Source organism: Mus caroli, unplaced genomic scaffold (assembly GCF_978045245.1).
Source record: "Mus caroli unplaced genomic scaffold, Mus_caroli_1 scaffold_5, whole genome shotgun sequence".
NCBI classification, from domain to species: domain Eukaryota; kingdom Metazoa; phylum Chordata; class Mammalia; order Rodentia; family Muridae; genus Mus; species Mus caroli.
The window spans coordinates 67340338-67366364 of NW_028227260.1; the positions used below are offsets into that span (position 1 = coordinate 67340338).

At 40.9% G+C, this 26027-nt stretch overlaps 1 protein-coding gene across 5 annotated transcripts in view; it reads right to left on the bottom strand.

Moving 5' to 3' along the window:
- Taf1 (TATA-box binding protein associated factor 1) overlaps positions 1-25812 on the bottom strand; it is a 72220-nt gene extending 46408 nt beyond the window's left edge. For 2 of the 5 annotated variants that reach the window (XM_085838090.1, XM_029473244.2), the window contains exons 1-16: positions 20171-20413; positions 19540-19654; positions 19079-19195; positions 14709-14828; positions 12710-12888; positions 10822-11040; positions 10232-10450; positions 9325-9532; positions 6358-6534; positions 5426-5553; positions 5219-5326; positions 4950-5123; positions 4240-4413; positions 3683-3787; positions 454-654; positions 172-313 (exon numbers count right to left, since the gene is read on the bottom strand). In XM_085838090.1, the coding sequence (XP_085694216.1) occupies positions 172-313; positions 454-654; positions 3683-3787; positions 4240-4413; positions 4950-5123; positions 5219-5326; positions 5426-5553; positions 6358-6534; positions 9325-9532; positions 10232-10450; positions 10822-11040; positions 12710-12888; positions 14709-14828; positions 19079-19195; positions 19540-19654; positions 20171-20350 (2566 nt within the window). In that variant the 5' untranslated portion in view covers positions 20351-20413. Of the gene's footprint in view, positions 1-171; positions 314-453; positions 655-3682; positions 3788-4239; positions 4414-4949; positions 5124-5218; positions 5327-5425; positions 5554-6357; positions 6535-9324; positions 9533-10231; positions 10451-10821; positions 11041-12709; positions 12952-14708; positions 14829-19078; positions 19196-19539; positions 19655-20170; positions 20414-25796 lie in introns of those variants that run through there. The other 3 variants (XM_085838089.1, XM_021152779.3, XM_085838088.1) reach the window with 2 other exon arrangements.
- Positions 25813-26027: the final 215 nt, after the last annotated feature.

The following is a 26027-nucleotide window of genomic DNA, read 5'->3' on the forward strand; positions in this document are numbered from 1 at the left end:
ATACTAGCAACCAATTATCATCAAATTATCAAAGTCTCTAGTTACAAGGTCTGGTACCTTCTTTTACAACCATTAATTTCTATTCTATTAGTTATAATTTCTTTTAACTGAATGTCCTAATTCTTTAGGAGTACAAGAGCATCAGAGAAGACAAGAAGTCACACTGAGGACCTGTACGTTTGAAGTCGGCACAGAGCTTTAGCCTCTTCCGGATGCTGCTTTCTGAATGTGAAGGAAAGGCTTTCTTTATATCTTCCATCCGTATCCTCCGTGGCCTATCTTTACTCTTCCAAAAGAGCCGGTAAATAAAAACCTGTCCAATAAGCCAAATACATTTAATTACATAAAGGATAAAAGCCCTTACCAAGGTGCCTTCTCCAACTAAGGTCAGATGTGTTTTCATCGTTCTATTAGCATGTGCATCTTAGCCCAACTCCCACACTCCCATCTTACCTGAAGAAAGTCTCGGATGTGTGTATTGGCCCTTTTGGAGTTAGGACCAGGAACTTCAAATAAGGGACACTGCTGGCCAACAACAAAAATATCCACTAATTCTCGAATAAAATAACCCTGCCTTGTTCGAATGATCAGGAAGTCAGACTCTGGCATCTTATGAAGATAAATTGGAGCACGAAAAAGGTTGTTCTCAAATGCCTAATGAAAGTAAACCACAAAAGTTATTTACAGAGAATCTTTAGAAAATTCAGCTAACTATTAAAAAAAGGGAAAAAACTTAATTTTATCTATATTTATTAGCTCTAAAGTCTATATAATGAGTAAAATATGGAATATCACACAAGATTTTTTTTAAGCTTTTTACATACTGTCTTTTAGCACCTAATAGACAAAAGGAAGAAAAACTTTAAAAATAGAGCCAGGAGTAGCAGTGTATGCTTCTAATTCCAGCATTCAAGAGGCTGAGGCAGGAGGATCAAGGCCGCCCTGGGCTACACAGTAGTTCCAGGCTAGCCTGAGCTATGGAAAGAAACTATCTCTCAAAAAAATTGAGTCAAAGCTGGACATAGTGGCATATTCTGTAATCCCAGCCCTTGTTAGGAGGAACAGGAAGGTTAGGATTCAAGACCAGCCTTGACTACACAGTAAATTTGAGGTCAGCCTGATTGCATGAGGACCCTCCCTCCCTCCCCCCAAAAAAGAAAAAATCGGGGCTGGGTGATGGTTCAGCAGGTAAAGTGCTTACTGTACAAGCATGAGAACATGAACTTGGATCTCCAGCACTCACATATAAAGCTGAGCACAGAGGTTATGCCTATAATTCCAGTGTTGGAAAGGAGACTAGTGGTGACAAGAAGATCCTCTAAAGCCCGCTAGCCTGCTAGTCTAGGTAAAACTGCACTCTAGGATCTATGAAAGATGATGCTATCTCAAAAGTAAGGTAGCAAGTAATAGAGGCAGACAACCAACAATGATCTCTGGCTTCCATACATAGATATAAAATACATAGAGATACACACAAACTAACTACTTAACTAGCTAACTAATTAATTAATGATATTGGAGGAAAAGGTATTATAATACCTATCTATAATCCCAGCACTTGAAAAGCAGAAGCAAGAGGACCAAGAGTTCAAGGCCATCCTTGGCCACATAGCAAATTTGAAGGCAACAGAGGCTATATGAAAGATCTTGACTCGAAAAAGTGGAAAAAAAAAAAAGTGGAAAAAGTGAAAATTTAGATTCAGAAGAAATAGCCTTTACCAGTCACTGTATGAAGTTCTGAGCTTACGTTTCCTTAGCTGAAAAATGCAGGATATTGGGCTGGAGAGATGGCTCAGCGTTTAAGAGCACTGACTGTTCTTCCCAAGGTCCTGAGTTCCAATCCCAGCAACTACATGGTGGTTCACAACCATCTGTAATGGGATCTGATGCCCTGTTCTGGTGTGTCTGAAGACAGCTACAGTGTACTTATGTATAATAAATAAATAAATCTTAAAAATGTACCACTTTTTTGCAGTGGTAGACACAAACCCAGGACCTTGAACACATGAAAGGACCCGTGATGAAGGAGTATAAATATGACTCCACACACAGTGGGAGATGAACAATGAGCTTTGGTTTGGTGAGCACTCTACTCCTGAGCTTCATCTCTAGTCCGTCAAACATACTAACTTCACATAAAGAATTTAAAACACTCATAACCTACATTAATTCTAGGTGGACTTCCTGGTGTGTTTTTGTTTTTTCATTTTTGAGACATGGTCTTGCTCTATAACCAAGGCTCACCTCAAAGTTATGACCTTCCTGCCTGTGCCTTCCTACTACTGAGATTATAAGCAGGCATCACCAACACCACCTCTCTCTGGCTGTCCTGGAACTCACTCTGTAGAACAGGCTGGCCTCAAACTCACAGAGATCCACCTGCCTTTGTCTTCCTAGAGTTAAAGGCATCCATCACCATCCCTGCCCACAACCAATGTGTATTTTTTAAAAACATTTTATAGTAACTCATGCTCATATTTGTAATTCCAGAACTCATAAGGCTGAGGACTGCCCCAAAGTTTGAGGACAATCTGAGGCCAATCTAAGCTAAACAGTAAGTTTCAGGCCAGCCTGTGCTAGAGTAAGATCCTAGCTCAAAACACACAGACACCCCTTCACAAATCAAACAATAAACAACCCCACTCCTCTATATTTAGGCTAAAGATCTAAAAGATAACACAGAATTATTTTCAAGGAAGTATCTTGCCTTAAATTTTAAATTATGGCCGGGCAGTGGTGCCACATGCCTTTGATCCCAGCACTTGGGAGGCAGAGGCAGGCAGATTTCTGAGTTCGAGGCCTGCCTGGTCTACAGAGTGAGTTCCAGGACAGCCAGGGATACACAGAGAAACCCTGTCTCCAAAAAATAATATTAATAAATTATACTAGTCTTTTTGTTTTGCTGGTTTTGTTTTTCTAAGATAGTCCCCTATTTACCAAACTGGATAGAAACTTGCTACATAGCTAAGGATAACTTTGAACTCCAGCCTTTTTTTTTTATTTATTTATTGATTGACTGATTGATTTTTTTTTCAAGACAGGGTTTCTCTGTATAGCCCTGGCTGTCCTGGAACTCACTCTGTAGACCAGGCTGCTCTCAAACTCAGAAACCCGCCTGCCTCTGCCTCCCAAGTGCTGGGATTAAAGGCATGTGCCACCACTGCCAGGTCTAAGCTTTTATTCTTAATTCTTCCCTTTTAGTTTTTAAAATACGTATGAGTGTTTTGCCTCTAACTATATCTGTGCACCACATGGATATAAGTGCTCAAGGATACTAGAAAAGGGTTCAGATCCCCTGAAACTAGAGTTACAGATGTTTGTGAGCTGTCATGCAGGTGCTGAGAAATCAAATTCAGTCCTCTAGAAGAACAGCCAATGTTCTTGGCTTCTGAGCCATCTCTCCAGACCCTACCTCTTTTTGAGATAGGGTTTTACTACATAATCCTGGATGACCTGGAACTCAATATGTAGACTAAGCTGGTCTCAAATTCTGGCCCCTCCAAGTGCTGAGATTAATTAATGGTTTGCACCATCACACCCACAATTACTCCCAGTGGATTATACTACCTTATACCTAATACATGAACACCTCAATCAACCAAAATCGTTCCTTTCTGGGCAAACTTGCTCCTTATCTGTCAATTTCCTTAGAAGAGAATAAAGACAGGAAAGAATTCTTTACCTGCAGTAACTGGCCAGGATGAAGAGAACCCAGGAAAGGCGATGTATGGCAATAAACAGTTTCTCCGTATTTGCAATCTGGGGCTCCAGGATCTTTTCCAGGTTTCTAGAAGAAACATAGCAAGCTCAAACTCACAGAATAAAACCAATAAACATACATGTAATCTTCCATAAGCATAGCATTTAACAAGAGAAACCACTCCCTTCTCCCAAGAAATGTATATGGTAAAATGCATGTTCACAGATTATTACTACATACCTAATTAGAGTTACAGTGGTAATAAAAATTTCAGGGCCTGGAGAGACGGCTCCATGGTTAAGAACATTTGCTATTTTTACAGAGGACCCAGGTTTGGTTCTCAGCACTCATATGGTGGCTTACAACCATCCATACTTCCAGCTCCAGGGGATCTGACACGCTCTTCTGGCCTCCTCAGGCACATGTATGTGGCATGCATATATACATACATGCAGCAAAACACTCATACACATAAAGTGAGTATTTTAAAAAATACACATACGAAAAAATCCATAAAAAGTATTTGAGTACAGTCTCACCCGTTTATAGTAGTTTTTTATCTTGGTTGCCATGCCAACTTGCATCATTAATGGTCCATTTTCCTCACTGTATTCAGCAAGAATAAGGTCTCCATCTTTGCCTGTGAGGTCCTGAGGTGTGCGCATAAAAAACATCTCTCCACCACCCGAGGCTTGCCTCTCTTGTTCTCTCATCTGTCCAAAAAGAAGAAAATATAGCCTATTTCCAACAGAAAGATAAACTACACGTACACTGATATCATCCAATCTGAGACAATACCAAAACGTTTTTTACATGTTATTTTTTTCAATTTCATTGTGAAAACTTTCAAACATACCTCTAAAACTGAAAGAAAAGTATTCTGAACATCTTTTCTCTCACTATTTAAGCATTTTCCCTACTTAATCTGTAAAGTTTCTATAGATTTTAGTGAACCAGTTTTAAAAGCTGCAATATTTTAGCCTTAGGTATATTCATCGAAATCTTCTAGAGGGTAGAAATTGAGCTCAGTGGTAGAGCACTTGCCTAGCAAACTCAAGGCCCTCAGTTCAATCCTCAGCTCCTAAAAAAAATCTAACAATAAGGACATTCTTCTGAATAAACAAAATAAAATTGTATCACATCTGAGAAAATAAATAATCCCTAATATAATCTAATATCCAGTATAACCCCCCAATTTGTACCCCAATTATCTTACAGAACTATTTTTCTAACAAGGATTCACTTATACCTTTGCCTTCTTTTTGATGTGCTTCAGCAAAGGCTGAACTGAGTGTGGACCTGGCTGAGATAGTGCCCCAAAGGAGTACTTTTTTAGAGGTGGGCGATGGAACTGCCGGAGTTTGATGGGTCCCATGTGGGTAGGAAAGAAGGGCTGCCGTAATTCTACAGCTGGAATTGAGTGCTAAACAGGAAACAGAAGAGTTAAAAGTAAATACTACCTCCTTCCCAGGCAATCTTTACCCATACCCTCTGTCAAAGCAAAGCAGCTATTTGTACCTGGATAATATTTCCTCCAAAAGTACCTCGAAGGCCCTGTTGCTTGGGATAGTAATACTCATCATTGGAGAGATTCCATGGATCTTTCACTTCTGGCTGAGACATGTTCTAATGATAATGATAGATCAAATAAGTATTGGTCAGACTACACTTTCCTAATCCTTTTCTTTGTTCTTCTAAATACCAAGTCCTTTTCTTTTCCCAAACCTGCTGTGGCTCTTCCTTGATGACTCCTGTTTTTCCTAAGAGAATTCGACTCTTCTTCAGAGATGATTCTTTCTTATTCTCCTTAGAAGGAGAATTAGAAGTAGCTTCTTCCTTCTCATCAGGGATCTCTGAGGATATAACAAGAAATGACTTCGGAATTGATATCCCTAAATGCTCAATTTCGTTCTTTCCTCCTGTTTTCTCCTCCTCTTCTTCCCTTTCTCCTACCCTCCTCCCCATCCTTCTATATAAGGATTGAAACTAAAATATTACACAGCTAGGTAAGGATTCTATTACTGAGCTGCATCTCAGCCTTCTGACCTGCATTTTCCATTATCTTTACATACAATATCACTAAATTGCTAATGCTGTCCTGGAACACAATCTGTAGCTTAGAAAGGCCTTGAATTTATAGTCTTCTTGCTTTGGCCTCCTAAGTAGCTAGGATCCATGCTACTAGGTCCAGCTAAAATTCACCTTTCCACTGATAATTTTGGAGTTTCTAAGTAGCTCTCTCACTTTACTTCCAGACTACTTTTAGTTGGCAATTCTCTCCGGCTAGCCTATATCTGATGTCTTTTGTTTGTTTGTTTCAAGAGTTTCTATATAGTCCTGGCTGTCCTAGAACTCTGTAAACCAGGTTGACCTTGAACTCAGGGATCTGCCGGCCTCTGTCTCCCAAGGTGTTTACCACTACTGCCTAAGCCATGTCTAATGATGTCTTGAAGATACAATTTTAAATATCCCTACATGAGTTTTTCCTAAACAATAGTCAAACACTAAAAACTGGCAGCTACAACTCTGCTTTTAAAAAAGCATCACCGAAAAGTTTCTAGCTTTTGCCTTCTCTAACATTTTTATATCCTCTTGACCTTTGCCATTAATAATAAGATGTCAAAGATAAGGAGCACTGGCTTCTGCCATCAACATACCCAAAATCAAGTTCTCATCATTGGGATCAAGTGTCAAAACAGGAGGCTCCAGAATTCTAGGCATGTTCTGAGCATCCCAAATGATATTGTCCTCCCAACGTCCATATACCAGATCTTCATTATCAATGGGGAAAATGGAGTACCAAGGTTTATCATCATCCAATGTAGCTGTAAAACCTGACCAAACAAGAAGAGAAAACAGTAACAAAACAAAACATAATTCTCCTTTCAGTTATGATCCTAGCAAACAGAAAAAGAAAAAAAATTTTTAGTGCAGGTACTCATGTAACTATTTAAACGAAACCTACTAGATATCACGTATATCTCTTTGACAGAAACCACTGCTAACAAAATGTTCATTGCAATACTGTTTATAATAGTTCAAATTTAAACAGCCTACTTACTAAGGGACTAGCTAAATAATTATGGTGGGGGGCTGGAGGGATGATTCAGCATTTAAGAACACTGGTTGCTTTTCCAGAGGACCCAGGTTCAATTCCTAGCACCCACATGGTAGCTTAAAACTATAACTCCAGTTCCCGGGGATTTGACACCCTCACAGAGACAAACATGCAGGCAAAACTCCAATGCACACAAAATAAAAATAAGTAAATCATTTTAAAAAATATGATCAAGCCGGGCGTGGTGGCTCACGCCTTTAATCCCAGCACTCGGGAGGCAGAGGCAGGCGGATTTCTGAGTTCGAGGCCAGCCTGGTCTACAAAGTGAGTTCCAGGACAGCCAGGGCTACACAGAGAAACCCTGTCTCGGAAAACCAAAAAAAAAAAAAAAAAAAAAAAAAAAGATCAATATTGCTATTAAACTGTATTAGCAAATAAAGCAATGATCAGCAAGGAAAACATGCTTCTAAGAATATTATGCACAAAATAAGAATTAAGACTGCTATGCATTCAGGAGAAAGAGACAGAGACAGAAGGACTGTGAGGTGAGCCTGAGGGCTGGCTAGATGGCTACACACCAAGATCATGTATCAAAACACTCTGTTACTGAGCTGCTATACTCTCCTTTAATCCTAGAGTTTGGGAAGCAGAGAGAGGAAGTGGCCAGTCAGAGATGCACGGCAAGACTTTGTCTCAAAAACCCAAAAATTTAAAAGAGAGACTATGCAAACAATAAATTATTTAATTAAACCTGAAGAGAAAAGCCTTTTCAAAAGATTTTTTAAATTAAGGCATTTTAAGCCAGGTGGTGATGGCACACACTTTTAATCCCAGAATTCGAGAAGCAGGTGAATCTCTGAGTTTGAGACCAGCCTCATCTACAGAAAGTTCAAAAACAGCCATGGCTATACAGAGAAAACCTAGCTTGAAAAACCAAAAACAAAATTAAGGCTCTTTTGAGTTGCATGTGGTGATGTATATGTATAATCCCAGCACTCAACAGGTAGGGGCTGAGGATACTGAGTCCAAGAACAAACTGAGTTATATATAGTAAGACTGGATCAAAAAAAAAAAAAAAAGTCAATGGCAGGGTGGCAGTGGTGGTGGTGTGTTGCCTGAATTATAAAATGAATCCAGGGTAACTGAGAAAATATGGAGAATACAGAATGGTATAAAGAAAACTGAAGAAACTATAATAACCACTGCTGATACTTTAATATATTTTTGTCAGATTTTTGTTTATATGGTGCTATGTTTTTCATTTTTACAAATGGAATACCAAATATGCTGTTTCCTATTTCCTTTTCTTTACATTTTAACTATTTCCTGGCATTTACTGGATCAATCACAGTACTCAAGAGGCTAAGTTAGAAGGATTACTTCGAGTTCAAGGCAAGTCTGAAACATACATGGCAAGTACTAGGCCAGCAGGGATAAGGAGGGAAATCCTTTCTCAAAAATCCAATAAATCAAGGTGACTTTTAAATATGCCCCCTCTGACCTCAGGGTTGGTCAAGGGGTTATCAAGATCACCAAGAATAATTTAGAGATTGCGGGGCTGGAGAGATGGCTCAGCAGTTAAGAGCACAGGTTGCTCTTCCAGAGGTCCTGAGTTCAAATCCTAGCAACCACATGATGGCTTACAACCTGTAATGGGATTCGATGCTCTCTTCTAGTGTGTCTAGAGACAACTACAGTGTACTCATATACATAAAATAAATAAATCTTTAAAAAAACAAAACAAAACAGCATTGTAACACTGAACTTGAATGGCACGGCAACAAACACCTGTATTGTATTAGGAAGATGGTGAGTTTAAGGACAACCTGAGGTAAACAGTTGAGCTCCAGGTTAGCTTCAGGTACAGAGCAAGACCTTGTCTCAACATTTATTAATTAAGCTTAACAATATACTTGTAGAAAACAAAATATAAAAACACATTAATAGCTGGGCAGTGGTGGCGCATGCCTTTGATCCCAGCACTTGGGAGGCAGAGGCAGGTGGATTTCTGAGTTCGAGGCCAGCCTGGTCTACAGAGTGAGTTCCAGGACAGCCAAGGCTACACAGAGAAACCCTGTCTCAAAAAAAAAAACCCCAAAAATTAATAATTGATAATCTTTAGAATATCAGAATTTTTCCTTTGACATTGTTTTCATGATGTTAAGCAGAGTTTTGTGTATGTGTGTTTTGCTTTGTTTGGTTAGTTGGTTTTTTGATACAGGGTCTCTCTGTAGCCCGGGCTGTCCCAGAACTCATTCTATAGGTTAGGCTGACCTCAAATTCATAGAGATCAGCCTGCCTCTGCCTCTCTAGTGCTGGGATCAGAGGCAAGAACCACCACTGCCCAGCTAAGCACAGTATTCTTTATTTTAACCTGGTTGAGAAAAAATTATAACATGATAAATATAAAGTGCCTTTATGAACAAAAAAAAATGAAAAAAAAAATCAGAGATTAGATTTGAAGCATTTCACTTTCCCTCAGAAGCTTAAAAGAGCACAAGTAGGATTACTTATAATGACTGAGATGAAAGCCTGGATGTTAGATATTCCTGGCATAGAAGCACACCTTGCTGCACATTGTAAGCCATGGCATTCCTAGTCATACTGGAAGGAAGCCAGCCTGCCAAACTTGCACGCTGAGGTTTTGTTCCTTTGTGTTTGACATCCTCCCCATCCCAAATGATATCATCTTCCCAATGCAGCTGTGTCACCATTAGGAAGTTTTCATCTGCCAGAAGATCGACGCCACTGTTTTCCTCAAGTTTCCTTAATTTCTGTGTAAGTACAAAGAAGAATCAATCAGTCAGTCACTGATCAAAGGTCCCAATGCAGATCCTAAATGAGTCAGGAAGTGGTGCTTTTCCAGGCTTAGTGTCAAATACCTGCAGTGCTAACACTTGCCAGACTGAAAGGAGAATTCCAAGTTTGAAGTCAGCCCAGGATACAAAGTGTGACTCTGTTTCAAAAGCCAAGGATTGGCAATGTAGCTCAGTGATAAGAATGCTTCCCCATGCCGGGCATGGTGGCGCATGCCTTTAATCCCAGCACTCGGGAGGCAGAGGCAGGTGGATTTCTGAGTTTGAGGCCAGCCTGGTCTACAGAGTGAGTTCCAGGACAGACAGGGCTACACAGAGAAACCCTGTCTCCAAAAACCAAAACAAAAAACAAACAAACAAACAAACAAAAAGTGCTTCCCCAACATGTGCAAGACCTAGGAATCACTCTCCAGCACAGAAAAAAGTGATGTTTTACTTGTGCAAATTACCTGATAATGAAAAGAAATCTGCCTCCTCTTCAACTCCAACAGTAGGAATTTCAAGGACAGCATCATTAGAATAGGGCCTAGTTATATGAGGCCCTACTATGCAAATCTCCTACTAAAGATTCTACTTAAGAAATGCCAGCTGAATAGTAAAAATGATAGAACCCTATGCACACTGATGATTCCTCTCTCATATACCATAGTAGCTTACCTTCATTATGTTGCATTTTACTGTAGATTCATGTTCAGTCTTCTTCATTTTGAAGCCATAATCAAACCCACTGCCATCTTCAGGAACACCTAACATATCATACCACAGCCGGGCAGGTCCATAACGCCATTCGGCCACTCTTGGCTTGGTATCCATTACTTTATCTGTGTCTCCAGTTGACTGGGAAAACTTGGACTCCACAGGAGCCATCATTGTGATCTGTAACAAAATCAGAGATGTAGAGGTGGGGGCTCCCTATTCCAGATGGCCCAAGGCTACAGAGAATTAACTATAAGGTGACTTAGAGGAACCACAAGGATGATTCCTGATCAGGGATTTTTACCTGGATATAACATGACATGCTCTGTCCATGAGTAATATTTAGCAATGTAGCATCATCAACTCTGCCTTGCCCCACCAAATATTTTTCTATTACAAGAAAAGTGAGACCACTGGATTTAGCTCATTATTAGTCACTGATAATTACAAAGAACTCTTGGTGCTAAAGTGTTAGTTACAACTTTGACATAAGCTAGAAAGCTTTCTCCATGCCCCCTCGGAGACTTTAATCTCATGTCTACTTTGCCTACTTCATCATCAGAGAGACACTGGTCTGGAAGTGGAGGTGGAGCATAGTCATAGTTCCACAGCGATTTCTGGTTGACTTCTGATTCCACTGAGCACTCCTCTTCCTGGACCTGCTCTTCCTGTACAAGTTCACGGTGCTTCTTTTTCCTCTTTCTCCGAGCACTCCTCCAAACAGATGGAACATTCTTCCCTGGTCCAAAAAGCCGTAAAAAGCGCAACACCTACAACATAGAACACAGTTTTATGTCAGAGATTCAGTGTCTGAAAAACTCTCAAGTGATCTATTCAACTGCAGGGGAAAAATGAAGGTGTGCTAAGTTCAGACCACAAAAGTATTATCCCTGAATAGGTCAATTCTTTCTTCTTTTGATGTGGTACTGAGATTTGAACCTAGGGATCTGTACTCTATCAATGAGCTACATTCCCAATCCTTACTTTTATTTTTGTTTTCTGAGACAGGGTCTCACTATATAGGAGTGACCTGGAACTTTCTATGTACAACAGGCTGGCCTCAAATACAGAGATCCACTTGCCTCTGCCTGGGTTTAAAGGCAAACACCACCATAACTGGCTAGTCTTTAGCTTCTTGAGTCAAGGTCTCACTAAGCTGCCCAGATTGTTCTTGAACTCACTCTGAAGCCCAGAAAACCTTGAACTTGTGATTCCCCCTGCCTTAGCCTCCCTAGTAGCTGGGGTGAAAGGTCTATACTACTAGGTATGATCCATAATCTCATATATTTGAATGTTGTGTTCCCAGTTAGTAGAACTGCCTGAGAAGGCTCAAGGAGTATGGCCTTACTAGAGAAGGTGTGTAACTGGGGCTTGGCTTTGAGTTTCAAAAGCCCAGGCCAAACCCAGTCTCATTCTCTGCCTGCAGATCCAGATATAAGTTTTCCTTCAGCTATTGCTTAGGTACCATGCCTGCCACTGTGCTCCCTGTCATATGTTTATGGATTGATTAACCCTCTGAAATTGTAAACAAGCATCCAATTAAATGCCTTCCTTTATAAGTTGCATTGGCCATGGTGTCTATAGCAATTGAACAGTAACTAAGATACTTGGTTTACTTTTTATTCTAACAGGAAATTTATTTTATTTAGCCAGTGTTTATGTGTGTGTATGTAGGTGTACATGCCATAACATGTGGGTGGAGGTCAAAGGACAAGTCTCAGGAGTTGGTTCTCTCTGACCAATTTGTGGGATCTGCAGAGCAAACTAAGATCCTCAGGCATGCATTCAAGTGCCTCTACCCAATGAACCATCTCACCAGCCACCAACAGGACAAGTTTGTTGCTGCTATTGTTTGAGGCAGGTGTCTCTACATAGCCATGGCTGTCCTAGAACTCACTATGAAGACCAATCTGGCCTCAAACTTACTGAGATCCACCTGCCCCTACCTCTCAAGTGCTGGGATTAAAAGCATGCACAACCACACTTGGCAACAGGGTAGCACATTTCCTACACATAACTTCAAAAAACTGATCTAATACAGCATAAAAAGTTCCTATGTAAACAATTATCTGCCACTGAATAAGAACACCATTAAGGGGGGCTGGAGAGATGGCTCAGTGGTTAAGAGCACTGACTGCTCTTCTGGAGGTCCTGAGTTCAATTCCCAGCAACCACATGGTGGCTCACAACCATCTGTAATGGGATCTGATGCCCTCTTCTGGTGTGTCTGAAGACAGCTACAGTGTACTCATCTACTTACAATAAATAAAATCAATCTTTAAAATAATAAAAAAAAAAAGAACACCATTAAAATTCATGACTTACAATCATGTCAGTGGTAGTCTCATGACTCATAACTGTATATTTAGCATTATAACAACAGAACTTGGAATCTGAAATAAGTCAGTTTTCATTATGGACATTATCTGTACAAAGTACCTTTCCAGGCCTAAATTCTGGAAAAAGTTCTGTGACACTTGGCAACAGCTTCGTGGCATCATGCTGCATAATCCCAGCCAATGGTAGGGTCAGCTGTCCATCCTTAGATTCTGACTGTGCTGCGTCCTGAGGTCCCATCTCAGATTCTGAGTCAGAGGAACTACTGAAGTCCACTTTCTCTGAGGCCAAAGAGGAAGGGGCAATGATGGAGGGCAAGATGATGCCTTCTCCATCTTCAGACACTGCAACAAGGAAAAGAAAGCCCTTTGGCATGAAACTATGAACACATTTCCTCAGATTCAGCCGACACCCCACTTCTAAGCTAATATGCATGGTTCTGTAGCAGGAGATATAGTCCCAAGCACCCAGGTTACTAGTATGCAGGCCAGAAAACTCATCCAACCTATTCCCAAACTCACCTTGGACCTGGTACCCTAGGGTTGTGATGAGAGAAAATAAATACTATTACTACATTTACTACTTTCCATAAATGACCAATACTGTGTCCATATTGTGATTAATAACAAAATTATATTAATATTTTACATTAATCAGGCCCTGTTATGTTCAGTTTGGAGATCTATAAGATGGAGAATTGTTAAAGCCTACAGAATAACAAAAAATAAAGTCTACATACAAAGTCAAATAACATTTACCTTGCAAACTAAAGAAAATGGCTCAAAGTACCAACTTTTTTGGTAACCAAAAAAATTTAGGTTACCATAGTCTCAAAATATAAAAAACAAGGGCAAGGCATGGTGGCATACACTTTTGATCCCAGCACTCAGCAAGCAAATCTCTATGAGTTTAAGGCCAACCCAGTTTATATAGAGTTCCAGGCTAGCCAGGGATACACAGTGAAGCCTTGTTTTTTTTTAAAAAAAAAAAGGCAAGTTCTGTTCATGTAACCTATGGCAGGATTAGTACTGTTACAGGGTTACGGATAGTGAGATAACAACTCAATATGAGCGATGCTCCATTGCAGAAAGTTGTTTGATTTTGGAGACAGTTCTGTTACATAGGCCTAGCTAGCCTCAATCTAGTCATCTTCCTGTCTTCAAAGTACTGAGAATATAGGCATACACTACCATGACCAGATTAAAAGGTTTGGTTTTTTTGAACAGATAAGTTCTAAATGAGAGTATATAAATTATTGACATCAGAAAGCCTTGGGGGAACAGAGTATGGTAGCTCATACATGTAATCCCAGCACTAAGAAGGCAGCAACAGAAGGATTGCTACAGCTTTAAAGGCAGTCTGGCCTTGTAAAGAAAATTCCTGTGACGTGCTTCATAGTAAGACCCTGTCTCAAAAAAAAAATGCTCAAGGGAAACTCACTCCAGTAACTGTGATGGCAACCTAATTTGAGGAAGGAGCACTAAATTAATTTAAAATAATATTTCTATGCCGGGCGTGGTGGCACATGCCTTTAATCCCAGCACTCCGGAGGCAGAGGCAGGCGGATTTCTGAGTTCGAGGCCAGCCTGGTCTACAAAGTGAGTTCCAGGACAGCCAGAGCTATACAGAGAAACCCTGTCTCGAAAAACCAAAAAAAAAAAAAAATAATAATAATAATAATAATAAAATAAAAATAATATTTCTTAACTATGTGTTTCTTAATATTTTATAAGGAAAATATCTATCCAATATCAGTATTTGACACTTATACAATTTTTAAAGAAGAGGAATCCTTTTCTAATATATTATTTTCAGATTTACTTTTATGTGCACTGGTGTTCTGCCTGCATGTATGTCTGTCTGAAGGCATTATATTCTTTGGAACTGAAGTTAAAGATAGTTGTGAGCTGTCATGTTGGTGCTGAGAATTGAACCCAGGTCCTCTGGAAGAGTAACCTCTGCTCTTAACCACTGAGCCATCTTCTTTCCAGCCCTCTAACTACTATTATTAAATTTCTAAAAGCCCCTTAAGCATGCCCAAAGCCTGACTTTATGAATAGAAACTCATTGCTAAAAGGAAGTATACTTTTTTTTAACTTACCACCAGTAATATCATCTTGGTCCTTCTCTTTCTTCAGTGGTCCTGGGGGTGGAGGTGGAGGAGGCATCAATTTGCAATCAATATCTTCACAATCAGCATCATAGTCATCTTCATCATAATCTGGGAAGACGAAGATGAACTCCTTAATATGAAGAATACTATACAATACCCTTAAGATTCCTTCAAATTGGAGGCAGAGGCAGGTGGATTTCTGAGTTCGAGGCCAGCCTGGTCTACAAAGTGAGTTCCAGGACAGCCAGGACTATACAGAGAAACCCTGTCTCGAAAAACCAAAAAAAAAAAAAAAAAGATTCCTTCAAATTTCAAGAATTTAAAGCACCACAGAAGTAATAAGAAGTACTGTATATCCTTTAAGAATACACAGAAGATCTCAGTTCGAAGCCAGCTTGGTCTACAAAGTGAGTTCCAGGACAGCCAGGGCTACACAGAGAACCCTGTCTCGAAAAACCAAAACCAAAACCAAAACCAAAACCCAAAACAAAACAAAACAAAACAAAAATAAAAACCACAGAAGAGTCTTCTCTGTGTGTGGCACATGCCTTTAATCTCAACACTCAGGAGGCAGAAGCAGGTAGATCTCGGAGTCTGAGGACAACCAGGGCTACATAGTAAGAACCTATCTCAAAAAAAAAAAAAAAAAATCCCCAAAAAAACATAAAAACAATACATGTAGCTACTAGAAATCAAATTCAGGTTGTCTGGAAGAATAAGCCAGCCGGTACTTTTAATGACTGAGCCATCTTTCCAACCCCCTGTCTTTATCATATTTTTAAAAGATGTATTTATTTGTGTGGGTGTTTTGCCTATATGTATTTTTTGTTGTTGTTGTTTTGAGGCAGGGTTTCTCTGTATAGCACTGGCTGTCATGTTAGTTTTGGGTTTTTTTTTTTTTTTTTTAGTTATTTTGAGACAGGGTTTCTCTGTCTCGGTGTAGCCCTGGCTGTCCTGGAACTCACTCTGTAGACCAGGCTGTCCTCGAACTCAGAAATCCGCCTGCCTCTGCCTCCTAAGTGCTGGGATTAAAGGCAAGCGCCACCACCCTCCAGTACCTCCTCAAAGTCTTAATTACCTTGACCCCCTTCCAATTACTACAAAGAAGTTCATTTGTAAATCAATATGAAAGGATAGGTACAAAGAAAGATGGAAACTAATAGCATAATAGAAGGCATCCCTAAAGGACAAGACAACCTGGAAGCAAGCACACCTTGAAATGGGTGCTGCATTTGACATTCTATCAAATACAGCACCCATTTCAAGGATGTTAATTCATAGAAATCTGCCCCCCATCCATCCACTTTACCTTCCCTAGTTAAGACAGTAAATCAGACCCCAAACTGCCAACTCTCACTGCAAACCAGAGATGGACCACCTACCCTTAGCCTAAGTCAGGATGCACAAAAATAATAGCTATGTAGTTTGACTAACAATTTTGGTAGCTCATTAAAACTTAATTATGACAGTCTACAAAGGAATTTGAGCTTATAGTTGGCTTAGGCCTTAATATAAATAACTGTTTTACTTGTGTTTCATGAATTACTAGTGCTGCACGTGGTGGGTTTATATAAGCAGCATTTACCCGTAGAAATGACACCTTTAGTCCCAGCAACTCAAAAGCCTGAGGTGGAGATGGTTGAGCAACGCAGTGAGACTTTGTCTCCCAAAAAGGCTTGGAGGAGGACTAAGGGAGAAGGTAACATACAAATCCATTAACTGCTCCTCAAAAGCTAAGTCTAAAAGTTGGGGGGGGGTGTTGGTTGGTTGGTTTGTTTTTGAAATTTTTTTGAGACAGAGTTTCAGATAGTTCAAGATGATCTTGAACTCACAGCTTGAAAACCCAGTATTTCAGATCTTCCTGCCTCTAACTCACAAGTGCTATGATTACCAGCCTACATTACCATGCCCTGAGCAGCATAAAATCTAATTTGAAGAGGTAAATGATGAACACCATCATCTAAGTTTTGTGTAGTGAAGTTCTACATAGCAATTTAAAGACTAAACCATAACCAACAGCTAGAGGTTCCAGATCAGACTCTAAAATTCAGAAAATAGACTTTACCTTTTGGAACTAAACTGCATATCAAAGTTTATCACACATGCCAAATGTCCCATCAATGTCTAATGAACTGACTTATTAAGTCAGTCAAGTTGTGCTAAGTGCAGAACATTTAAAAGTTCTACACATTTTTAAAGTTCTCCAGAGTTCACGTTTCCCTTACCTAATAGGAAGTTAAGAAATAATAAAATCAGCCAGGTAGTGGTGGCGCACGTCTTTACTCCCAGCACTTGGGAGGCAGGGGCAGGTGGATTTCTAAGTTTAGGGCCAGCCTGGTCTACACAGTGAGTTCCAGGACAGCCAGGGCTACACAGAGAAACTCTGTCTCGAAAAACGGAACGGAACGGAACGGAACGAAACGAAAAGAAAAGAAAAGAAAAGAAAAGAAAAGAAAAGAAAAGAAAAGAAAAGAAGAGAAAAGAAAAGCACTATGAAAAACCACTCTGGCCAGCTGGTATCCTCCACGGGCAGAATGTCTGCTGCGGAGATCAGAGGACAGACAGCAGAAGAAGTCCTCCATCCTCAGGTGATTTCATTTTCTATAGTGGAGGGGAATCCTCAGATCATTCACCTTGTCCTTTGTCCCCCAAGACAACCTCCAGAAAGTGTTTAGCTTCTGCTTTTGTCTAGGTTCTTCTAGACAATCCAGACCTCAAGACCCAGAGCCATGTTCTCCAGAAAAAAGACTCACAATTTGAAGTCCTACTTATGTACATGTGGTTATCATGAGAAATCTTTTGCAAAGCCTTATCTCATCAGAGACCATCTAAGAACACACACTGAGAAGTCGTATGTGTGATTGAGCTAGGATGTGAATGGAAATTCCGCCCTTAGATATGCTCATCAGACAAGCGGAGAAGCACACTGGGGAGTGTCCCTACCAGAGGGACTGCTTTTACTGCAAGCAATGGCTTTCTCAATTGGACAGCCTCAAGCAGTATTTGAAATGCTGATCTCCACTTTCACCCAGTACTGCATGCAACCTGACTGGCTACCTAATGTCTTCCCTAATAAAATGTTATTTCTTCCTACAGAAAGCTTTGAGCATTCCTACTATATGCTACTGTTGTTTTTAATATACTAAGCTAATGAAACTATGAATATGAAACAAAAGGGAACAAAAACAGAAATAATAAAATCTCTCCCAGGCTGGTGAGATGGCTCAGTGGGTAAGAGCACCCGACTGCTCTTCCGAAGGTCCAGAGTTCAAATCCCAGCAACCACATGGTGGCTCACAACCATCTGTAACGAGATCTGACTCCTTCTTCTGGAGGGTCTGAAGACAGCTACATTGTACTTACATATAATAAATAATAAATAAATTAAAAAAAATCTCTCCCAAGTTACACATGCCTATTATCCCAAAACTTGATAGGTAGAGGCAGGAATATCAAAGGAGTTCCAAAACTAACCTCAGCTACGTACTCAATTTTGAGGCCTAAAAGTTTCAAAAATAGAAATGTAAATGAGGAAAATACCTAATAAAAAAATTAAAAAAAATTCATCATACCTAAAAAAAAAAAAAGTTTCAAAAATAAAAAATAAAAGCAGAGTGTGGTGGTACAAGACTTTAATCCCAACACTCCAGAGGCAGAGGCCAAACAAATAAACCTCTTCCAACTCTGGGACTGTTATTCTAAAATACAGCAGGGAAAACACTTATGCTTTGAAGAAAAAGAAGTATAATAGGGGAATGATTTGAGTCAAAATACATTTGCTCATTGACATGAGATTATAAACATAACCCTTCTTAATCTTAAAGTCTTAAGGGCAAAGAGTGGGTTTGTTTTCATCTTTAGCTTTGAAAAGCATCTAAGAATAGTTATATCAAATCTACAGGCACTTAAATATATGACATGTCAAGAAATCATTTTCACCCTTGTCATTAATCAACAATTTGAGACTGAACATTATAAAAATAAAAGCTTGAATTTGGTAAGAGGATACCTACTACTTGGCACTGAATTGACAGTGGAAACAGCATACAGAGCAAATGTATTGGCAGACAAGAACAATGGCAGAGATCAAATACACAAGACAGAGCCCAAAACAGACTTATTCAGGAAGAAAATGTACTACACGGCCAATTTTGCAACATTAAAGAATACCTCATAGAGGGGAACATGTCTAATCCTAGCACTTGGGAAACAGAGGCAGATGGATCTCTATGAGTTTGAGACCATCTTGCATGCATAATGAGTTCCAGGACAGGCAGGGCTATGGTTGAAAGACCCATTGCTAGAAAACAAGAAAGAAAGAGAGAGAGAGAGAGAGAGAGAGAGAGAGAGAGAATCACCTGTGTGGCAAAGGGGTTGCAAGCTTCCCATTGTCTGCTGGTATCTTCTACTTTCATCTTCTGCCACCTCGTTGATGTCAGAATAGTCCACAGCATCCTCTCTACTCCTAATCCATCCTATGGATAAAAAGGGAGACGTCTCAAGGAAAGCAAGTAGGGCTGGTGAGATGGCTCAGTGGGTAAGAGCACCCGACTGCTCTCCCGAAGGTCCGGAGTTCAAATCCCAGCAATCACATGGTGGCTCACAACCATCCATAATGAGATCTGACTCTGTCTTCTGGAGTGTCTGAAGACAGCTACAGTATACTTACATATAATAAATAAATAAATCTTTAAAAAAAGTAAAAATAAAGAGAAAGCAAGTAATTATCTTTTTCCTTAGAAAATCCCCACTGAAAAGTGCACAACAGGCTAATCTCCTCCCCCGACCCACACCGTCCTCCCCATGGCCCACACTTCACCTTCATCATTTACCAGGGCACCATCACTCCCGGACAATTCTTCATTTGCTGTGAGTTCAGTGATCAGGCTGCCAAGACCCAAAGCCCCCAAGCCCGCAAGATGCTTCTTGCACTCCTGAAAAGGGGACAGCATGAGGGTCGAAAGTAACAACTAAACCTGAAGGTCCTACAAAAGTATATTTCCCTTGCTCATAACAAAGTCACAAATCCATCTGAGAAATTATTCCATGAAGTGCTGGCTGCTCAAAGAAACATCACATTCAAGAACTGTATAGGAAATCTGCTAAATTCCATACAGATCAGTTCCGAACAACGCACGTTCCATCCGTAGTCCTGGCTTTGGAGCCATTCGGATCAGCAAAAGCCAGAAAAAGCAGAGTTCCAAGAGTCTTTAAGTGGCGGTTCTGATAACCTTACTAGAGTTAACTATTATTTTTCCTACCAAGCAAGGAGAATGTTACCTTCGAAGCAAACACCTCAGCATCAGTAACTGACTCCGAAGCAAACACCTCAGCATCAGTAACTGACTCTTAAGACTTTTCCTCTTCATCCTTCCTCTGAGGCGAGCCCTCCCGCGCTGTCTCCAGTTCTCCCTAGCCACAGCACCCGCCGCCCCAGGCCCACGACTCACGTCATCCAAGACGCTTTCGCCTTCCAACTGCCCTGCTCCATTGATGTTGCCGAACAGGAACCCAGTTAGAGAAAATGGGCCTCCACCAGCCGAATCTTCGTCGCTGTCTGTGTCGGACATGACGGCGGAAGGGCTACCGCCACCCTCGTCCTGCAGCAGCCCAGCCCACCCTGGGCCCATGGGCGGGAAAGAAAAAATACGTCAGTCGCACACTGGTGACTTGCAGCGCTCCCTGACCCAACCAGAGGCTACCGGAAGTTGAAAAAAGAAAAGGGAAAGGACGGGCCGTCCTACGTGATCCTTTGATCTCGGGATGGCTACTTCCTTTGATGTTTTTGATTGGTCCGCCCAAGATCAGGCTGGATAAGTGGAAGGTGATTGGTCAAACAAACAAGTCCCGCCCATCAACTGCGCGGGTCCGTCCTGGTTGCTATGGTAAGAGCGGCAGATTTTTCTCCAATAAGAAAGTAGATCTGAGGCGGCGTGACCTACGACCTCTGGAAACCCCGGGTCACCGGCTACAGTACACACTACACAGTTATGATTTGAGCCGTCTTTTCCGGTTTGTGCCGTTCCCCAAAGGAACATTACTATGAATTGTGATAGGGGGACGACTGCTACTTACTTATTTTGAATTTACATTTTCCCATGGTAAAATGTGAAGCTTAGTAAAATGAGCAACCGAAACTTCAAGATTCACAAACATTAAACATTTTCATATTTTTAAGCGCACATATTCCCAGCACTATATGTGTGTGTATATATATATACATATATATATACATATATATATATATATACATAATATACACGTATGTATATGTGTGTGTAAATGTTTAAAAGCCTGGAGAGAAGAAAGAAACCGAGTGGGAGCAGGGGGGGTGAAGGGGAGAGAGAAAGTGAGAGACAGAAAGTAAATATACGAGGCTGGGATACAGCTCACTGGCCAACATAGGTTCAATTCCCTGTACTTAAAAAATAACCCCCAGCTTGGTCTAGAGTGAGTTCCAGTCAGCCAAGGCTATACAGAGAAACCCTGTCTCGAAAAAGCAAAATAATAATAATAACCTTATTTTGCCAGGTATGGAAAGCTGAGGTAGACGTGTCTCTTAACCGGGCGGTGGTGGCGCACGCCTTTAATCCCAGCACTTGGGAGGCAGAGGCAGGCAGATTTCTGAGTTCGAGACCAGCCTGGTCTACAGAGTGAGTTCCAGGACAGCCAGGGCTACACAGAGAAACAGAGAAACCCTGTCTAGAAATAAGTTAAAAAAAACTAAAAAAAAAATTGTCTCTGTAAGACCAGCATGGTATACACAGTTAAGCTCCAGGCTACTAGGGGAAACCCTATCTTTAAAAAAAAATTTTTTTTAAGTACTCTATATATTTGTCTAAATAGACATATTGAACCAGTGAGATGCCTCAGTGGATGGTGTCAGATAGGTAAGATATCTGACACCAACCACGGAGCCCCATGCTGAGCACCTATTTCGTGTTTCAGATCAACATGGTGGCACACACACTTGTTTGAATTGGAGCATCTTCTTTGTGGCCAAACCGAGGATCTGCTCAGAGTTCCGACTTCGCATTTTTTGTGCCTGTTTGCTTGTTCATGTTTAAGTTTGTTTTGAGGCAGAGTCTCACTTAAGTTTCCTGGGCCAGGCCTTGAATTTTCCATTCTTTGCTTCCCAGCTAACTGAAATTATAGGTCTCTGCCAGCAAGTTCAGTCGTGCGATTATATTTGATCACCTCTCTTTAGTATATACATGGGGACATTTTCTTTTTTTTTTTTTTTTTTTTTTTTTTTTTTTTTTTTTTTTGGTTTTTCGAGACAGGGTTTCTCTGTATAGCCCTGGCTGTCCTGGAACTCACTTTGTAGACCAGGCTGGCCTCGAACTCAAAAATCCTCCTGCCTCTGCCTCCCAAGTTCTGGGATTAAAGGTGTGCACTACCACTGCCCAGAAAGCTCTCGTACTCTTTATTCTATATGCCTTGGCTTGCCACTGTCAGATACCCTGGAACTGCAACTACAGACAGTTGTGAGCTGCCATGTGTGTGGTGGGAACTGAACCCTGTCTCAAAAAACAAAATAATAATGATGATACATTAAAACTCATACTCTGCCCCTTCCTACTTTAAGATTTACTTATTTTTATGTGTATGAATGTCTGTCTTGAATATGAAAGTTTTGTCGAATATGTTTGTGCACTGTGTGTGTACCTGGTGATTTCAGAGGCTAGAGGAGGCCATTGGATCCTCTGTAACAGACAGCTGGAAGTTGTCCTGGGAGTTCTGGAAAGTGGACCCAGTTCCTTTGCAAGAGCAAGCACTCTTCACCGCTGAACCTTGGCTCCAGCCCCTTTATTTTTATTTGTGTGTTTTGCTTTTGGTTGATTTTTGTAAAGAGATTTCTTTTTACAGGTATTTGTGCGGATGCATAGTTTTTGTGTACTCAATGCATATATGATGCCATAGAGGCCAGAAGAAATTGTCAGATCCCATTTGAGTGCTGGCTACTGATAGGAGGCCATGTCAGGTCCTCAGCCATAACCATTCTTTTTTTTTTTTTTTTCATTAATTTTATGCAGCATCTTTTTTTTTAAGATTTATTTATTTATTATATGTAAGTACACTGTAGCTGTCTTCAGACACACCAGAAGAGGGCATCAGATCTCATTACCGGTGGTTGTGAGGCACCATGTGGTTGCTGGGATTTGAACTCAGAACCTCTGGAAGAGCAGTCAGGTACTCTTACCCACTGAGCCATCTCACCAGCCCAACCAGCCATAACCATTCTTAATCACTGAGCCATCTTTCCACTCTGTGTTTTTATTTATTTAAACACACACACACATATCCACATGTATATTTGTATGCCATATGCATGCCTGAAGATCTCAGAGGCAAGAAGGTCCCCTGGAACTGAAGTTACAGACAGGTTTGAGCCACTATGTCACCATGTGGATGCTGAGAAATGTAACCTGGGTCCTCTAACCCTTGACCCATCTCTTCAGTCCCTTATTTGTTTTTTGCAATGCTATGGATAGAACATGGAACCTATACATACTAGAGAATTCTCTAGCACTAAGCTACAAACATTTTTTTTAAATTTATGTTGAGGCAGGATCTCTCTAAATTGCCAAGGCTGACCTGGAGCTCCGGGTCCTATCTCAGCTAAACAGATAGCTGAAATTACAAGTGTGTAGCACCACACCTGGATCCCCATTTGATTTTGGTTTTAATTTTGGTTTGGTTTTTGAGATAGGGTCTCAGGCTAGTCACAAACTCCACGTGGGTGCTCAGATGTTGAGCATGAACCACGATGTGAGGTGTATGCAGGACTACAGATCAAACCTGGGTCCAGTGCATGCTAGAAAAGCTACCTCCCCAGGCCCCTCATTTTCGCTTTTGTCTTTTTTTTAAGATTTATTTTTATTTTAAGTGATGTGTGTATAAGTGTTTTGTCTGATCATCTACATAGACATTGTGTGTTGCTTGATGCCTACACAGGCCAGAGGAAGGCATCACCTGCCCTGGAACTAGAGCTAGAAAAGGTTGTGGGCCATCTTGTGAATACTAGGAACCCCTGTCTTTTATAAGAGCAACGGCTCAAATCCTTTCTTAACCGATACACCATCTCCTTTGTCTCCTTCATGACACATTAAACTCTTTTTTTTGGGGGGGGGCTGTTTTGGAATGCTCTCTATATAGACCAGGCTGGCCTCAAACTGACTGAATCTGCCTCCCAACTATTTTAATGGTATGAGTCACACCCCCAGCTGGCTCACATTTTAAATTGGGAGGGGGGTGAGACACGGTTTCTCTGTATAGCCCTGGCTATTCTGGAACTCACTCTGTAGACCAGGCTGGCCTCGAACCCAGAAATCCGCCTGCCCTCTGCCTCCCAAGTGCTGGGATTAAAGGCTTGCGCCACCATGCCCGGCTTGTTTTGTTTTTTGAGATAAGGTCTTTCTGCTATGTAATTCTGGCAGTCCTACCTTGGTTGGTGCTGAGATAAAAGGCATGTGCTACCACTCCTGGCTGCAAACCTATCTTAAAACATGGATTTAGAGACTGGAGATGTACTAGAACTCAGTGGTAGTATGTACTTAGCATAATAGGCCCTAATTTCAATCCCCAACACCAATAAACATGGTTTTATATTAATTTGCCCATGATCTAGCTCTTCCTTTCCTAATTTTGTACCCAAGAGAATGAAAAATATATCTCTAGGGACTGGAGAGATGAGCAGTTAAGAGTACTTGCTGTTCTTGCAGAGGGTAGGGGTTTGGTTTCCTGCTCTGAAATGGTGGCTCACAACTGCCTGTAACTCCAGTTCCAAGTGATCTATCACCCTCTTCTGACCTCCATGTTCACTGCAGGCACATGGTGCGCATATATACATCCAAGCAAAACACTCATACTCATACAATAAAAATGGAAAAACAGCCAGGCGTGGTGTCGCACGCCTTTAATCCCAGCACTTGGGAGGCAGAGGCAGGTGGATTTCTGAGTTCGAGGCCAGCCTGCTCTACAAAGTGAGTTCCAGGACAGCCAGGGCTATACGGAGAAACCCTGTCTCGAAAAACCGAAAAAAAAAAAAAAAAAAAAAAAAAAAAAAAAAAAAAAAAAAGGAAGAAAGAAAGAAAGAAACAAACAAACAAACTGAGTCAGAAGCGTTGCTGTATAGCTCCTGCTATATACAGCAGCCTGGGCTACAGTGTTATACCCTCTAACAGAAATAACAGAAACCCGTGTTCACAGAAAACCTTGTGCAGAGCAGAAATTGTCATATTGGCGTTTGGGTTGGTTGGTTGGTTGGTTGTTCAAGACCAGTTTCTCTGTGTAGCCCTGGTTGCCTTGGATCTCATATATTACAGTTTATAACAAAATTGAAAACCCAAACTGGACATGGTGGCTCACACATAACCTGGAATTTGAGCTGCAGAATGAGATCCTGTCTCCAAAAATAGTGAAAACCAAAATGTCCATCATTTGAGAAGTCAGAAAGCAAATATGAGACATCTGCATAGTGCAATATTCACCATTCAAAAGAAGAGAGCTACTGAAAGATGATGGCACGAGCCTTTAATCCTAGCACTCAGGAAGCAGGGATAGGTAGATGTTGCAGGAAATATTAAAAATGAACTGCCTCCGAGCAGTGGTGGCATATGCCTTTAATCCCAGCACTTGGGAGGCAGAGGCAGGCAGATTTCTGAGTTCGAGGCCAGCCTGGTCTACAAAGTGAGTTCCAGGACAGCCAGAGTTACACAGAGAAACCGTCTCAAAAAAAAAAAAAAAAAACCAAAAAAGAAAAAAGAATTGCCAAGTTCCCTCGCTCCATCCAACTACTCTGCATGCATGGCTCCCGAGTTCCCTTTGCTGCCAAGCCAGCCCCACGCAGTGACAGTCCACCCCAAGGTCAGCGGCCACAAGACCCAGCAACCCAGTAGAAACAAAACTCTAGAAGCTTATAATTAACAAGTTAGATTTATGTATCAAAAAAATTCTCAATTCACAAGAGGCCCACACAATAATTTCAGAGTCAATTGATAATGATACAAGCTGCCCACCTAGATCAGACAAGTTATCCCAATTATTCTATCCCTACATGATATTCATAACTACCTGTGGCTATTTAAAACCACGCGGGATCGGGATCTTCCTCCTGTCCGTCTGCCTCCATCTTGGCTTCTTCCTCCTCTTAGTCCCTCTCCGTTCTTGCAACTCTTTGCTCCGCCTCCCATTTCTCTGTCCAATCACAGGCCCTCTGCTGTACTAATATTTTAATGTAATTGGGTAAGGAAAATCTTGCCCCAGGTGGATCTCTGTGTGGTCTACAAGTGAGTTCCAGCAGAG